General features: G+C 39.4%; 1 protein-coding gene across 1 annotated transcript in view; it reads right to left on the bottom strand.

Moving 5' to 3' along the window:
• Positions 1 to 932: 932 nt before the first annotated feature.
• Positions 933 to 15,887, bottom strand: part of clstn2a (calsyntenin 2a) — a 68,898-nt gene continuing 53,943 nt past the window's right edge. Inside the window, exons 9-17 of the mRNA XM_058396062.1 lie at positions 10,771 to 10,933; positions 8,863 to 9,029; positions 8,619 to 8,767; positions 8,295 to 8,503; positions 6,987 to 7,154; positions 6,229 to 6,374; positions 5,904 to 6,024; positions 4,616 to 4,803; positions 933 to 2,512 (exon numbers count right to left, since the gene is read on the bottom strand). Coding sequence (XP_058252045.1) covers positions 2,309 to 2,512; positions 4,616 to 4,803; positions 5,904 to 6,024; positions 6,229 to 6,374; positions 6,987 to 7,154; positions 8,295 to 8,503; positions 8,619 to 8,767; positions 8,863 to 9,029; positions 10,771 to 10,933 — 1,515 coding nt within the window. The 3' untranslated portion in view covers positions 933 to 2,308. The remainder of the gene's footprint in view (positions 2,513 to 4,615; positions 4,804 to 5,903; positions 6,025 to 6,228; positions 6,375 to 6,986; positions 7,155 to 8,294; positions 8,504 to 8,618; positions 8,768 to 8,862; positions 9,030 to 10,770; positions 10,934 to 15,887) is intronic.

The following is a 15,887-nucleotide window of genomic DNA, read 5'->3' as shown; positions in this document are numbered from 1 at the left end:
TGCAAATTATTTAAATATTTTTGTATATTGTCTGTATATGCAAATGATTTATTGTTATATACTTATTATATATGCTAATTATTTGCACTGCGAAAATGCACTTCTGGTTAGATGCTAACTGTATTTCGTTGCCTTGTACCCACATGTGCAGTGACAATAAAGTTGAATCTAATCTAATCTAATCTAATCTAATCTAATCTAATCTAATCTAATCTAATCTAATCTAATCTAATCTAATCTAAGTGTAAGTCACTTAGTGTCATGTAATTTCAGATGTTTGTATCGGAGAAATTTTTTCCCACTTTGTTTATAAGAAATCTGAGTGAATACAGTCATACAAAACTGACCGCTAAAAGAACAGAACCAAGGAAAGGGAATGCACTGCCTGGTTGTGTTTGCTAATTATGTTTTTTCGGTTGCATACAGAGTGTGGATTGCTCCACTGCCTTGCTACATGCCGGGTCGCATTTCAGTTTGGTCTGAAGGATTATTCGGTGCCCTGTGTGATGGAGCTGCTGCCGAAAACCAGCTTTCTACCATCTTTAGAAAGATTCATTTCCTGCTGTTGGCCTCTGGGTTCTGGGTGTTCTGGAACTAGTTTTCAAATGACTCCATCTCTTCCTCTGTAGGCACCATCCAGACAATCTGCAGTACACAGCATGAGACGTAGATTCCTCTCTTGATGCGATAGCTCCCGTTCAAGAAAGGCACTCTATTGCTTGGAGGCTAGAAAAATACCTCCAGCATCCATAATCATATTAAGCTGTTGAATACATATTGAATATTGGAGTGAAACCAATTCACATATATTTTGTAAGATCCTGGATTCATTCAGTTCATTCTTCTTTTTCTTTCTGGGATACAAACGTTTGTGCTCATAACAAAAAGCCCAGTGAGAGCTAGACAGCATTTTAAAGGTAAAGACACAGTCCTTTATTCTAAAGAAATGTCTTTATTGGTCAATGTACAGAAAGTGCTGTAGTGACCACCAGAGAAAATGCATACCTTGAAGCATTTACAAAATCAAAGTAGAACGATTCAAAGATATCTAAAACGACGTAACACGTGGAACAGTGGGGGGTGTGGTTGAAAATCTCACGACCATGATATTACAAGCGTGATAAATGGGAACCACAGTTACATAAAAAACATACATGTAACACAGTGCGGAAATAAATGAAGCAAATGACCTTTTCCTAGCTTAGATCACACAGAGGGAACAACAAGCAATTTCCAGCTACAGAATGACTACATTAACATCCATCTTGATTCTGATCCTAGCACATAGTTAAACAAGCCTCCTCAGCGAATGCATATGTTCTTAATGGATGCACAAAGCCCTCATCTTCACAAGCCATTTTCCCCCTAGAATATTTCCTGGCATTTATATTGCATTGCTTTGAGGGTAAATGACACACAGAAATCACTACTAAACATGACATGGGACTATTTTTTACACAACTGGTATTTTTAACCAGAGGGTAAAGAGCAAACTTACTTTCTTTTCCAGTAAATCTGAATTTAGGATAGAAAATGGGACATGATCATGATTTATCATTCCTACTCTTTTATGTGAAAAAGGATAAAGATGTCAAAGAGACACTACTAACCGGAGAGGCATTTTCTTTTCTTTTTTTTCTTTACCACAAAACAAGGTGACATGGAGGGGATGCATTCTACTCAACAGCTTACTATTTACAGTATACAGGCATATAAAATTGTACTGCCACCCTTTCTATGAGTACAATTTAAAAGAAATTCAACAGAAATGAGAAACAAATATCTCTGTTTTGTTAGAACGCGTGAAGCAAAATCTATATAACGTTCTAAATATTAAATGCAATAAAAAGTATTTTACATTAAAAATAAATTCTTCAGTGTTATTCGTTAGACAAAAAAAAAACTCTGTCACACAAAATCAAGTGCTCTAGTGTTAAGGAAAATAACCATTAATCACATGTTAAGACTTCGTGATGACTTTTTGTGTCCCAAGAAAAATAAGACAATGTTTTTACCAGGTGTTGCCACCTGAAATATTGGATAAGTCCTATTTTTTTCTTGGGTTGATAACATAAGCTCCTTAAGCACAGGGAGCAGGACTCGATTTTAGTGAGGACATGTTGGTGCAGTTCCATTGCTGGCCATTAAACAGACTAAAGGATGAGACAACACATCATGTGTCAGCAAAAAAAATAAATAATAGGGTGGTTCAGTTAGATAATAATCGTAGATTTCCAGGCAGCAATTTCTGATTTTTTATTATTTTTTTTAGTGCGTGTCTCCTGAGAGTGTGCATCGAGGACGGGTGTTAATAGGGTAAAGTGGACTCGTCCCACACTAGTTTGCCCTTCACTCTGCCTCTCTCAGATTTTGTGTGCTCTTCTTCGTCACTATCGTCGGAGTCCGCGCTGGACAGGTTCCTAGCCAGTTCGTCATCATCGTCATCATACTCCCCAGTATATTCGTCGTCTTTCTTCTCAATATCCTCAGCGTTCTGAGCACTGTCAACAGTCTGTTTCACAGAAAACAAAAACAAGATTGTTAATTTCTGGATTAAAAACAAGGCTAACAAGGAATTTGTGTGTTAACACATTCTTATATGCTAAACAATCAGAATTTGTTTCACAGCGTGAAGAACATGTTGTAGAACTACGGCTGTGTAAAAAAAAACAAAAAAAACACACAGTTTAGAAATAGGCCTCATTTAAATTCATGAAGATAACAAGTTCCATGTGTAGCTCTTGGTTCTACTTTCGTACATTCTGGGCTGACAGCTTGGTTTTCTTTGAAACAAGTGGAGTATTCCTGCTTGTTTCCTTGCTGAATACAAATAGCAAAGTTGTCCCCTTCCTGACCATAACTAGATCAGGCGTTAACCCTGGCAATTTGCAGACTTGTCTGGCCACAGTGATGGCTAGCAAATAAAGCTGTCTTAGGCTCAAGCCAGGCATCTTCCGTTTGTACATATGGCACGTTGCAAAAACTGCTTAGTACCTATTCCGGGTCCCAGTGTGAACCCAGTGGAAACCAACAACGTCTCTGACACTCCCACACTCCTGCAGTAAACCATTAAGAGATGCTTTTAGCCAACTCTGCAAAACTCGTCACAGTAAAATAAATTTCACAGCTGGTGCCTAGATGGAGCTGACAGACTCACATGAGTGCATGTGACTCCATGCAATCATGCCAGTGATCTGCTGATATTGCTCCCATGGGCCAGACTTGTAATTTCAGGGTGTATAGTCTGGCCTGTAGAGGGTATGGAGGGTCCATCAGTGAGGTCAGCAACAGATGGATCCATGTCCTGTATGGTCAGAATGAGGCCATCGACAACAATGTCTGCTGGGTATGCTGCAGTTTCATCCATAACGTGGCAGAGGTGGAAAGGCATGCAGTTAGAGATGTAGCCTCTTGCATTTTCGCTCATCCCAGCCAAAAGACTGTCCGTGACCCCCACTGAACTATGGTTTACAAACAGATCGACTCACCATAGGTGACCTATTTGTGAGTTAGCCAATCCCTAGGCAAAGGTGTTCTGTAAAAACTGAGCATTTGCTGTCTTGATTTGCATTTGGCCTAGTAGCTAGACACATCACACCACTCCCCTGGTGACTGATGTAAAACAGCAGCCGGATCTTCTAGATCTTTAGTTACACACTAGTACACACAATGAACATGCTAGTTCATTGCTCACATCATGTCTGTTATGTGTAGCATATGGAAAAGCAGTTGTTTTAAGAAAACTTTACGTTCACAGAGATCCAGCCAGCTGCTCTGGTCCATGTATTATTTCTCCTGCTGTTAGTGGCAACAGCACTTCCATAGTCAGTAGACTCAGGTGTTGCACCTCTGTGGTTCTGTGTTTTCAGTGGTCGATGGTTGAACTGTAAATGATACCCTGTGCATGCTGTGTTCAGTAGCCAGTGATCTGATGTTACCAAGCTGCAGAGGGGAAAACCATCACACCATCGACTGCGTGATTTCAAAAATAACATTATGATCTCCCAGCACTTTCAGTGATTCAGTTCAGTTTGAATTGTATGAGACGTATAAGAATAGACAGTCAGAATAGTAAAAGATTGCAGGCAAGCAGTACAGAAAGGATGTTTGGGAATACAAAGGAGTCAGAAGGTGTTTGTTCAAATGGTATAGTGACTGGTGTCAAGATTTTCAACAACTCACCAAAGTGGACTCTTATCCGATGGTGCATATTAAACAGTAACAGGATTATACTTATGAGCAAGAAACAAAAAATTACAGCACTATATGCCTTGGCTTTGAATCCACAGCCTTCTAATTTCTTGTCAAGGCCAGAAAGAGAAAGAACGAGCATGATTTATAGGCTATTTATCTTGGGTCACAAGGTAATGACTTTGCTATTGGCACTTGGCAAGGAAACCAAAGGAAACAGCCCTGGTAATCTGGAACATAATGAATTAGAATGCATTTCTGACCTATTTCTAAACTATCAGGAATTCTGGTCTTAGAGTTGAAAAGTAAATAGCATGTATCCTTAAGATCTGTAGGAAAAAGTACTCAAGTAGTGCCAACTGTCTGCTTTTACCCCTTCCATAAAATTCACTGGACTGGCTAATGAAGCAATTGTGCAAGTCACCTCCATAGGATTGACAGTAATGGTGAAGGTTGTGTCATCCCAGGCTATTTCTGGCTCCTTCCATTCATCCTCTTTCTCTTTTAGGCCTTCTAGATAGACTGCATGAAAGCGGTAGATGCCCAGCACCATGATGACCACCAGGGCAGTGATACACATCACTATCATTACTGTCGCAGCTGCAGATGTATCTGTGAGAGCACACACACACACACACACCAAAATGACAAATTACATATAAGGTCTAAGATAAAGGGTGACTAAAGGTCATGTCATGAAGGTAAAAAAAAAATATATATATATATATATTTATCCAAAACTCATGAATCAAAATGGTTAATAAGATGTTTTTGTTTTTTTTTAAATCACAGATGATGTGTCTCCTCTGCAGGCTGCTGTAACTTTCTAGTAGTTGTGTTGTGTAAAGAGACTGCAGTCTTACCTTGCCCCTAGAAATGTGTACAAAATACCGTGACTCATCACTTACGTAAAAACAGAAGCATTGTGGAAGCTCTGCTCGTCATTCCTTCTCTCTTTTCCTTACGATTTTTTTTTTTTTCAACCACATTGCCAAGGGCTTTAACGTATTTAGGCTAATACATAGCTTTTATACTAACTTCGGCATAATAGTATACACAAAGAACGTATCATTAACATTAGATAATTAATAACATTTAAGCAACAATTGCCTTTATCAAGTGCTCATAAAGTGCTTCAGAAACGTTACGTATCATAAAATCATGATTATATAAGAATTTATACAAAGCACGTTGGACTGCGTTATAGAAAAATAATACATGATATGAGTTGTGCAAAGTGGTGTGACAAAACTTTTTTTGATTTTATGCAGCTGCCATAACAATAACAATGGGATTCATACAAATGCTAGCAATTGTTACATAGCGGCTCCTAAAGATATTAACATTAGCCGTAGATTTTGTGGATCGTCCATAGGATGATAACAAGAGCATTAATATACGCTTGTTTACGTTACTAAGTTAATTCAAAATTAAAATAATTCAAAGTTAATTCAACAGTACAGTGATAATGATTAATAATGATTTGTTCATTTAAGATAATTAATTAATGGCTTATTGTGGTTATGTCAGGTTGAAAATAATATTTTAAGAGTGCAGAAAAAAAACAAGAACAACCACGGGGCAAAGTCTTATGTGGCTGATGGATAACCAGCAACTATTTACCAATATTAATTAATTAATACATCAACTACTAGTAATAAAAGTCAGTAAGTAAAGAGGAAATGGAAAGTGTTTGTGTTTGCTATCCATACCTGACATGTAGTTCGAGTTGGTGTGGATGACCTGTGGATGATGGATGGGTCTCATGTACTGGGATTGGACAGCCATTTGATTGACATGTTCTACAGACTCTACACTGTGGACTATTCGTATCTGAGGGGTGAAACACAGAACAAAGGAAGACATCATTTAGCTGAAGGCTGTGTGTTGCAAAATGTTTAACAGTGGAATATTTTCAAAGGGGCTCTCTTCCTTTATAAGTTGATGTCTGTTGCTGTTAGCAAAGAAGGCTTCAGTTAAAATGTTCATAGGAAATGACAAGCTCTCTGTTCCGCATGCCAAGATGCAACCTCTGACCTCTAGGTTAAAGTTGTTGCTGGTGTAACGCCCATTGAGCTCTGAGCAGCTGAGCCTGAATCTTCTCTCTGACAGGTTGGCTGGCTGCCAGTTGTGGTACCTCACCTGCCGGATAGCCAGCTCATAATTTGCCATGGAGTCCACACCTGAGACACACACAGGCCATCATTCAGTGACTAGACACATACTGAATTGTCTTCAGCTAGACAGACACAGAAATACAGCAGAGCAGCTCAGATGGTGAGATGGTGTTTATTTTTTAAATAAGGTGTGGTGATGTATGAATATATTGGCACCATGAGCCCAAACATTATCAAATAATTATTTTGTGGTAAATTGATTAATGGGAATGGTTGAAAGTCTTACTCAGGCTAACGGTATATCCATGTTGCATTATCATACATAAATTAACATCATGCATTAACCTCAAGTCAGTTGAAAGCCTAGCAAATGAGGTCAGTTCATCCTGCAATCAATCCTTTATCCGTTAACATCACAGTACATTGGCATTCATTTCTGATGGAAATCAACTTATCGGACACTTTAAATCAGTATAAACAAACTAATTATTTTATCACTGTAATAAGATTAGCCAGGATGCTGTTGGGTTTCTGTATGTTGAGTATCATGTCTAAGAATTAAGCTATTCAGAGCAGGGCTTCGGAGTCAGTGTGGAACTAAACCTAAATGTTTTAAACATCGAAACAATGGTGGGTGGTGGTCCGTGTACATGGGATAATTGCTGGTGTGATGCATACCATAGATAGAGATGCCAGAAGTGGAATTAGTAGCATCTAGGTGTTTTCCAAGTAGAGAGCTATGATGGATCTCAAGACTCTCATGGTCTGGATTCAGCTCCTCCCCAATGACCAAGACATCACAGTAATCAAGGTTGTGAATTACCTCCAGAATTCCAGGTCTGTGACCTACACACACACACACACACACACACACACATAGACATTAAGTCTACACTCTGTGGCCTTTCTGTCATGAATTATTGTAGATCCATATTGTCCGTTATTGACCATATAAGCATATATATATATATATATATATATAGACTATTGACTATATCGATCTCGTGCTGCCCCTCTCTACTCCATATACACAGCATATCAGGCACTACTGAGCCTTTGTGTGGTGCATGAATGCAATTTCAATGATCTACTGCTCCCATAGAAATGAGCACAATGCATTCAGTAGGAAAAAGGTGCACAATTTGGTGAGCCTTGGACAAAACTGTTCTTAAAAGTACACTTGCCCTAGTATGATACAATAGGCACTTATTTTTGAAAACAGCCTCATAGAACATCAGATTTCTTCAGTCATGTTTATATCACACCTCTAGGTAATAACCTTAATTTATTGTTTCTATCACATCCGCACACTCCCCAAAGCTAGCTTGGAAGGGGATATAACAATTTCAGCTTTCCAAGAAGATCAGATAGGTTTGTTCGTTTCAGTGTGTATGTGCGTGAGGAAAGAAACAAAGCTGTGTCAAAAAGTGAATCTGTATACAATAACCAACAGCAGTAATTCTAGCTTACTAATTTAGTTTTGTGATCCATCATGTTATTTATGCAGAAAGCAGAACCCCGGTGTGTAGAGATTTTTTTCAGAAATCATTTCAGAAAATGTGTCTTCCTCTGAAACATGTGAAGCCAGTCAACTGCATTTTTTTTTAAAGTGCTGCTCATGCTGCATCTCAGGACACACTCGGAGGAAAACGCTCCCTTTTCTGGATACATGAGCTTACAGCTGCACATGATTAGTGGTGCTGTGATTGACAGGAGAGAGTGTATGTTGTCCTTCCCAACATGATATGTTTTGCTCCAATTCTGCTCCTCTGGCTCCCAGCTACAGATGGACATTGTGATTTGAGCTTGTGATTTCCCTTGTGATCTCAGGAGACTTCTTAATATATTCAAGGCTCTAGTTCTAAAGGACTGCTTTTGTTAATAATATTTTTTTAGTAAATGCATCCTCATACACACACACACCATAGAAAACATGCACACTGAGTGTAACAAAATATCGAGCCGTGTGTGGGTGAGCCGTGTTACCCAAGCCGAATGTCCCGTCACTCCTGGTGACCGTGCTGATGATGTGAATCTCTTTAAAAAGGGCCACCCCAAGAGGGGCTGGGAGCTCAGCTGCGGGTGTTGTGACATGTGCTGTGCCTGTGATGATGATCTGTGGCTCGCTGGGCACCAGCACCATCACCGCTGTCTTTATGTCTGGGATAGAAATACATGAGTCCTCACCGTAACATCTGCAGCACACAGAGACAAAACAAAGACTTGCTTTTGAGTGCATTGTTAAAACATCTATTGATATAATGCGTGATTCTCATTGGTGAGAAGGTTTTGCCTGAACAAAGCACTCACTGAATTGTAGTGGACACATGTAATGTGCGCAGGCCCGGAGTAGGGAACTGTCTCGAGTTAATGTAGGAGACCTTTGCCATGGCTGTGTTAATGTTCTCCAGATCATCACTCTCCATCACTAGCACTGACTGGGCTGGGTTGAAGTGGAACTGAAAGAGAGAAAGGTGGGATGGGGGGTGTATGTGTGTTTAAAGACCTATTCTTGTGTGAATGCTCTTATGTGTTTGTGTATATATCTGTATACCTTGATTCCTTTCCCCAGGCTTTCCATCGAGTTGATGTCCAGACCCTCCTTGCAGGCCTGTAAACAGGAGATGACCTTCTGTGTCTCTATCTTCCCAGGACGGATAGTGAGTCCCGAGAGACTTCCACGGAAGTACTGTGTGAAGCGCGGAGTCGTCACCTCTCCTCCTGCCAGGTAGTCACACCATTGTCAACAAAAACTCGGCGTACAATAACCGTCTCCACCTGCACTAAAAGCCACTGAATGTGCGAGTGCTGATAAAGGAACAATGTATTCCTTTTTCAATCTGCTGATTCTACCATTCAGAGAATCTGCCCTCTATTCTGGCCCACTGATCATTTCTCTGACGTTTTATTGTTATGTGAGCACAGGAAAACTGCAAGAGAGCACTTGACTTCTCATTTATGACAGAAAACCACAGTCGAATTTATCTGTTATAATACAGTAGCAGTTCTTTCTGTCTAGCCTGGAATTGTGCAGAAAGATGAGGATAAACAAATACCTATTAGTAATTAGATTATAAAGAACTAAATTGCCCACGCATGTCTGTCTGCGAGTGTGGCACATTAACAGAGATAACATGATGAAATGCTTATGAAACAGACAAGTCTTTGCAGTAGTAAACTTAATGGACTGTTTGTGTTAATCTTATTTATTGCTATTTACACCACAGCACTGGTGATTACTCAAAATCTGATTTGGCTAGAAAATGTTGGTTATTTATTTCTAACGTCTCTACCTGGAGTTGCGGCTGTTATTCGAACCGCAGGTTTATCTTATTGTGCTCATTGTAACTATGCAAGACTTGAAGAATGGTCAACACTCAAGCAAATGGAAAACAAGAACAGTTATGTATATTACCAGTGATTATTTTCCTATAGCAGCACACTGCCTTGTGCTTTATTCCTGACTTGTTTTCTTTCACAACTTGGACAATGGAGAGCATTTTCTTGAACAGTGATATGGATCTCAGTTGGCCCAACCCTGAAAATCCAGTAAACAGCTTATGTTCTACTACAAAAGTTGCCATTATATTGACTGCTAAAGCAATCTCACATGCTAACAATCAGAATGTGTTTTTTAATGTGGCTCAATGGAGCATAGACAAGATCTGCTGAGGTGTACTACTGAGTGAACTATTCGATTCCTTTGATTCCTATCTTGAGGATCGCAATAATCACCACCCGAGGCAGAATAGAAAGAAAAACAGAAGAGTGCTGAGAGCCTCATTTCAGAATACTGAAACTAATCTGGCTACTTTTTTTTCCTACTTTTGATGGTTTGTGGCTGCTGGCTCTTAAACGAAAAGAGAAGAAAGAAAGAAAAGAAGAAGCAGTGTGTTTCCAGGGAAAAATGGCATCTCTATTGATATTCCAGCTAAGACTACTAAGACCTTTCATGGCTCTAATAAAAACATTTATAACTCTTACATTCAGTAGGTGTAAATAGTACACCACAGCTTGTGGCTTCAATAAGTGTAGCTTGTTATTTAGAATAGTATGCCATTTGGGACGTAGGTTTTGTTTTGTGACTAGCCAATTAGAGTAAATAATTTATATGAAGCTCTTGTTTTCAATAGATTAAGTTTGGGATCTATACTACCGTTCAAAAGTTTGGGATCATTTGTAAATTTACTGTTTGTTCCAATAAGAACCCATTTTTATCCATTTCAAAACGATGCTTTTTAAAGAAGAAAATATAGGTGTATAAAATTATCAACAATTTGCATCAGTGATGGAATACATGCAATGGGCTTTATAGATATCTTGGACTTAGTGGCATGTTTTCTCTTCTGTGGTTAGAGAAGCTGTGCTTTCTGCTGATCTTAGCAAAAATAAATAATAAAAAAAAAAGAAAGAAATAAAATATTAAATCCACTATAAGCCTGTCTGTCCTCATTGCCATCACCTTGCCAACAGGCACCGACTGTCAACTGTACATCAATCTGCGAAGGATGAATGGGCCAATCGTCTGTTACTAGGTAGGGGTCGTAGGTCACTCCGTCGACGAAAAGGGTCACAGCAGGAAACTCTACGTTGATCACATAGTAGTGCCACTCTTTATCGCAGATCTGTGTGGAGAAAAGAGAAAGAAAACATTTCTTATTTCTAACACTATGGCACATTTGGTGTATTTGACATCCTAGAGAAGAAAATACACAGGATATCTTGGAGCATAAAATAAATTCAGAACACAGATAGTGTGCTGTGACATAATATAGCACATTTTTAATAGAATTGTCATTCATTCTAGTTAAGATTTAATATTATATAATGTTTAAATGTCACGGTTTCCCACATCACATCATGGTTTCCATGGTGACGATCTCCATGTGGTTGGGTCTGTTTTGGATTCTGTTCTTGTTCTGTCTCTTCCCCTGTCCTGTAACTAGTCTGTTACCTGGTTGTGGCCTCCTGTTATGTGTTGGCTACTTTAAACTTGTGCCTTGCCGTCCTCTTGTTAAAATCTCTTGTCATTTCAGATCAATTTGACATTTCAGTTCAGTTTGACTTGACTTGATCAATCAGCTTCATTTCCTTGACTAGCTTCAGCTGTTTAAACACAATCATGCTCCTTTTCCTTTATCTGTTTTGAGGTGATCGAATCTGTTTATTCGTCTCCTGTGCCTGAGACCTTTGGAGCAAACTATAAATTAAACTATGACAGGAATAAAAATCAAAGCTCAAACTACTTGTCGCTCTCTTCATACCCAAACATCATTCAACACCGCTGTTTTGCTATATGACATAGGTGGCCTTGTAGGAATAAAATAAATGTCTAATAATAATTTTTATAATAGTTGACTGTACTGTACGGTGCATTTTTCGGCATGCTTAGTATCTACCTGGTCAGGGTTGCATTGGATTAAACAAGGCTTCTTGGTTGGTTGTATTTTTTGGGAAATACCTCCACGATTAGAAAAAGAAATCCTTCTTTGTACAGATGTAGTGAAAATACTTAATTGGTGTAGTCGGAGAAACTGGCAGAATTCGCACAACCTGCTGACGGTGCTGGGAATTTTGCCTCTTCCCCCAACCCAGTGTTTTCCCGGTGGGCATAGTGATAGGGTTTCATATTTCATTTCCTAATCCAAATACAGATACAGACAGAATAATACACTGACAGTACACAGATTCTGTCATTCTTTTAATACATTTATTATGCTAGGCCAATCTAGACATAGGCACACAACAGAGTCAACATTCACCAATTGAATTCCATGGGCTTAAGGGGATTTAGAGAGGGGGTAAAATGTCCATGAGAAAAACAAAGGGTATGAAATGATCATCCTCGTTTTCACTCTGATAGGTGGAGTTGTTGATTGCTTTCTGAGTGCAGACTGAGCTGATCATTGGAGCATGAGATTGGCTGAGTGTTTCTAAGTGCCTGGAGATTTATGGACCTGTAATAGGCCAGGCTTGAGCTTCTTGAGGGTAAACAATCATTTGAGGCTCCACATGAACCCTACCACTGCTCCATACCCCCCGTATAGCTACAGAATGTACAGAATGTTTAGTCTTAAACACTGTTCAGTAGGAAAGAAAGATAGCTTTTCAAATGATAGGACTTTGTTTTAAATCGAAAAGCTGTTGAATAGTTTCCACCCTTCCGACAGGATGCACAGTGCATGTGTAAAGGAGTTTAGAATTTGCTCTAGAATTGAAAATATTCCAGTAGACAATTTTTTTTTGTAGTTTTGTTACATTTTCTAAATGTCTGAGATACCAGCTATAAAGTTTCCAACCATACACACTACACAAAAATGATGAAAGGAAGACTTGATCTCTAAACACAAAGGACAATGCTCCAATACTTGGATCACTAGCACCCATTATCTGTTTGCACTGTTGGAATTCAGCTGTTCATTTCCAAATGAGCTGCTTATACAAGGCAAGAATCGCCTGGATGATGGAACTCCTGCCAAAGGCTATGCATGGCACACTTTCACACAAACAGCTCTCATCCTACTTGCAGGACTTGCAGAAGTCCAGTTCTAGAGCGCTAAACAGAAGACGCACCACTCATCGTCATTCCTCTCCTCCACAGCAGCGCTGACAGTGAGTAGTGCAAAATCATAGCGACTTCCCTCCCTCCACTGAGCAGTGGCAGATAAATGATTCAGGAATTCCTGATACATTATTGGCAGTGACCTCCATGTCTCTGCCGCAAGCTGGTCCAGGATGTGACCTGATCCCAGGAATACCAAATCAGTGCTCCAGGGTGCTAGGCTTATTTATTTCCATGATGTCAAAACACATTTTTTTGTTGGCCCGTCTGATGCAAACATATTAACTAACAAACTGGTGAGACATTACACCTTTTTATTAACTCTCCACTCACTCAGATATAGACGTGGAATACTCTCATTTTCCTGATTTTATTACATTTGCAGAATTCAGTTACCATTATTTTGACTTGTTTTTTTTTTTTACATACTGAAATTTTTTCTTTTATGCTAGAATTCTGCACTGCATTCATTCAGTCTTCATTAACTGCTTAATCTGGTGAATCTAGAGGCTATCCTTCTGGGTATGAAGTGGGAGAATTTGCCCCAAATGGCATGCAGGGCATTATTCACACACAGAAACATACTCATTCACACCTAGGGACAATTTATCATAGACAGTCAACCTTCTTGTATGTTTTTGGACGGTGGGAGGAAACCGAAGAACCTGAATGAACCCCGGGAGAACATTCACAGAAACTCGGCACAGACAGTAACCTAAAATTAAACCCAAACAATGGTTCTAATTGTTTGCTCAGACAAATCCAGTGGTGTGAATAGTCTGGCATACGCAATTAGTTTCCCTTTACTCTTTAACTTGCACAGTGTAGAACTGTGGTTTCATCTTCCCCTGACCATCACACCCATGTGCATGTGGTTCTTCCCCAGACTTAAAATTTCCCTTTACCAGAGCTCCACTCCTAATCTAGAATGACAGCGGTGCTAGTGAATGTAGGGTAAGATCACTCCTACCACTCTGTTCATGCAGAAAGTAGATGAAATGAGAGCTGGATGATTTTCTGATTTCTTTCCCCATGAAATTCTCTGCACTCACCCAACTCTAGGCATGCAACAGAGAGAGATGTGATTAAATTTGCAAAAGCCTGGGGAGGTGACGGTGGAATAATAGCTCATGTGAGGTCATCAGTATACGAGAAGGAACCATCTCTCAAACCCCTCACATCCGCATTAATGGGACCATGGAGCTTGCTGGCTGTTCATCACATCCATTTTCCTGGAAAAGGCCATTCGTGCACATGAAAGCACTAACACACTCTTCTGCACTTGGCTTAGCTTTCTCTCAGTATGGCTCTGCCAAGCACTTCAGCCAGCCATGACGCAGCCATCATTTCAGTCTCCCTCCTCCAGGAAATGCATTGAATGGTCAGAAGGAGATGTTCTGATTCGGCACACTCTATATTGGCTGGGTTCTTGAATAATTCCATTTGGCTTCTAGTAAAGAACCACAAAAAAACTCAGTTTTTCTGTTTTTTTTTTTCTCTTCGAAAATCTTTAAGCAATTGGTACGACAGAGGATGGGAGTCGAACGCCATGGATGGTTATTTAATATCGCTGCAGGGGTAGAAGAATTTAGGATATACCTTTTCATCATTGCTTTTCTTTTGCCCTGTTTCTAGCACTTATATTATGTTTGCAGGAATTGTTTGCACGAATATAAGGGGAACCCCCCCCCCCAAAATAAATAATGTTGATAACAAAATTATTGCTGTGACAAGTTTGCATACACTGGATTGTGTATGGAAAGTGTGATGGTACTTTCCCAGATGTAACTATCTGACAGTGATAAATAATAGTACTTTCAAAGGGAAAAAGGTATAGGTAAATTAACATTTAAATGTGATAGATGAAGGCAGTCCACTTCTAAGTGTTTCTCAGCATATTTCCATTTGCAAGTTTAGGTTGTCCATAGCATTAGTTTCATGTAATGGCATTGATTGTTGTGTCATTTATTGTCACACCAGCTCATTCACTGACATCCAATCGAAACAATCAAGTGGCAGCAGCACAGTGCATAAGATCTCCCAGGAACTGTTCAAGAGATTCGGTTAATATTAAAAAAAATATATAATAAAATAATATCAGATCATCCAACATGTCCAGTCGTGAAGTGGACGGCCTAGAATAGCATAAGACTACCACCAGTGTCCATTCCTGTCAACCATGGACAGGAACCTGAGGCCACAGTGGGCACATGCTCACCCAAACTGGACAGCTGAGGAAGGGAAAAACACTCTCTACAAGTGTGCTTTGTGTGAAGTAAAAGTCCCTTACTTCAGCTGCTTCAGTACAGCAAATCGAAAATGATAATTCACTGAAAGGTACTTGATATCACTGACCAGTTTCAGGACAGCATCCACAGCAACACCTCTTGATTATTTATTTTTTTTTAAAGCAAAATGTCCAGTCAAATCAACGTGTACCTAATTTGTACTGACAGTGTAAAGGCATTCTCACTTGGGGCATTTACTACAGCATCTTCTAATGCTGAAGGAAATCTTCGGTGCAGCACATGGAATCCTCAGACCCAAAAACGGTCTCTTTAGTGTCATGGTGAAAGATTTGTGTGTATTTTAGATTTATATTTTCCTGTTGAAGGGCAAATCAGTAATCTGAATCAATGACAAATTCCATGGGATTAACTGTTGCTCATAAACAAGCCAGCACTGTGGTGAGCTGGACACTTTGCTCCACCCACACATACATACATTTAAATGCTTTCAGCATCTACATTTTCCTAAGATTTACTTGGGAAAATCTTTGATGTTCAAATGTGGCTTGAGTTGCTCATTATGCACAGCTAAACATTCCTGTAATACCCTCAGTTTTAAGTTACACAGAAACAGCAACACTACAATGCACAAGTCCAAGACCAGTGGTAGATATGTATCGTATTGATGCAGGAAAGCTTGTCACCTTGCAGAATTAGTGTACTGAAGCACATACAGTAGTAAAAAACTATTTGCTCCTTTTTGATTTGCTCCTCTATTTTTGCATATAT

This window comes from Hemibagrus wyckioides, linkage group LG07 (assembly GCF_019097595.1).
Source record: "Hemibagrus wyckioides isolate EC202008001 linkage group LG07, SWU_Hwy_1.0, whole genome shotgun sequence".
NCBI lineage: Eukaryota > Metazoa > Chordata > Actinopteri > Siluriformes > Bagridae > Hemibagrus > Hemibagrus wyckioides.
Note: the sequence above shows the minus strand (reverse complement) of the source record. Positions and strands in the feature narration are given on the sequence as shown.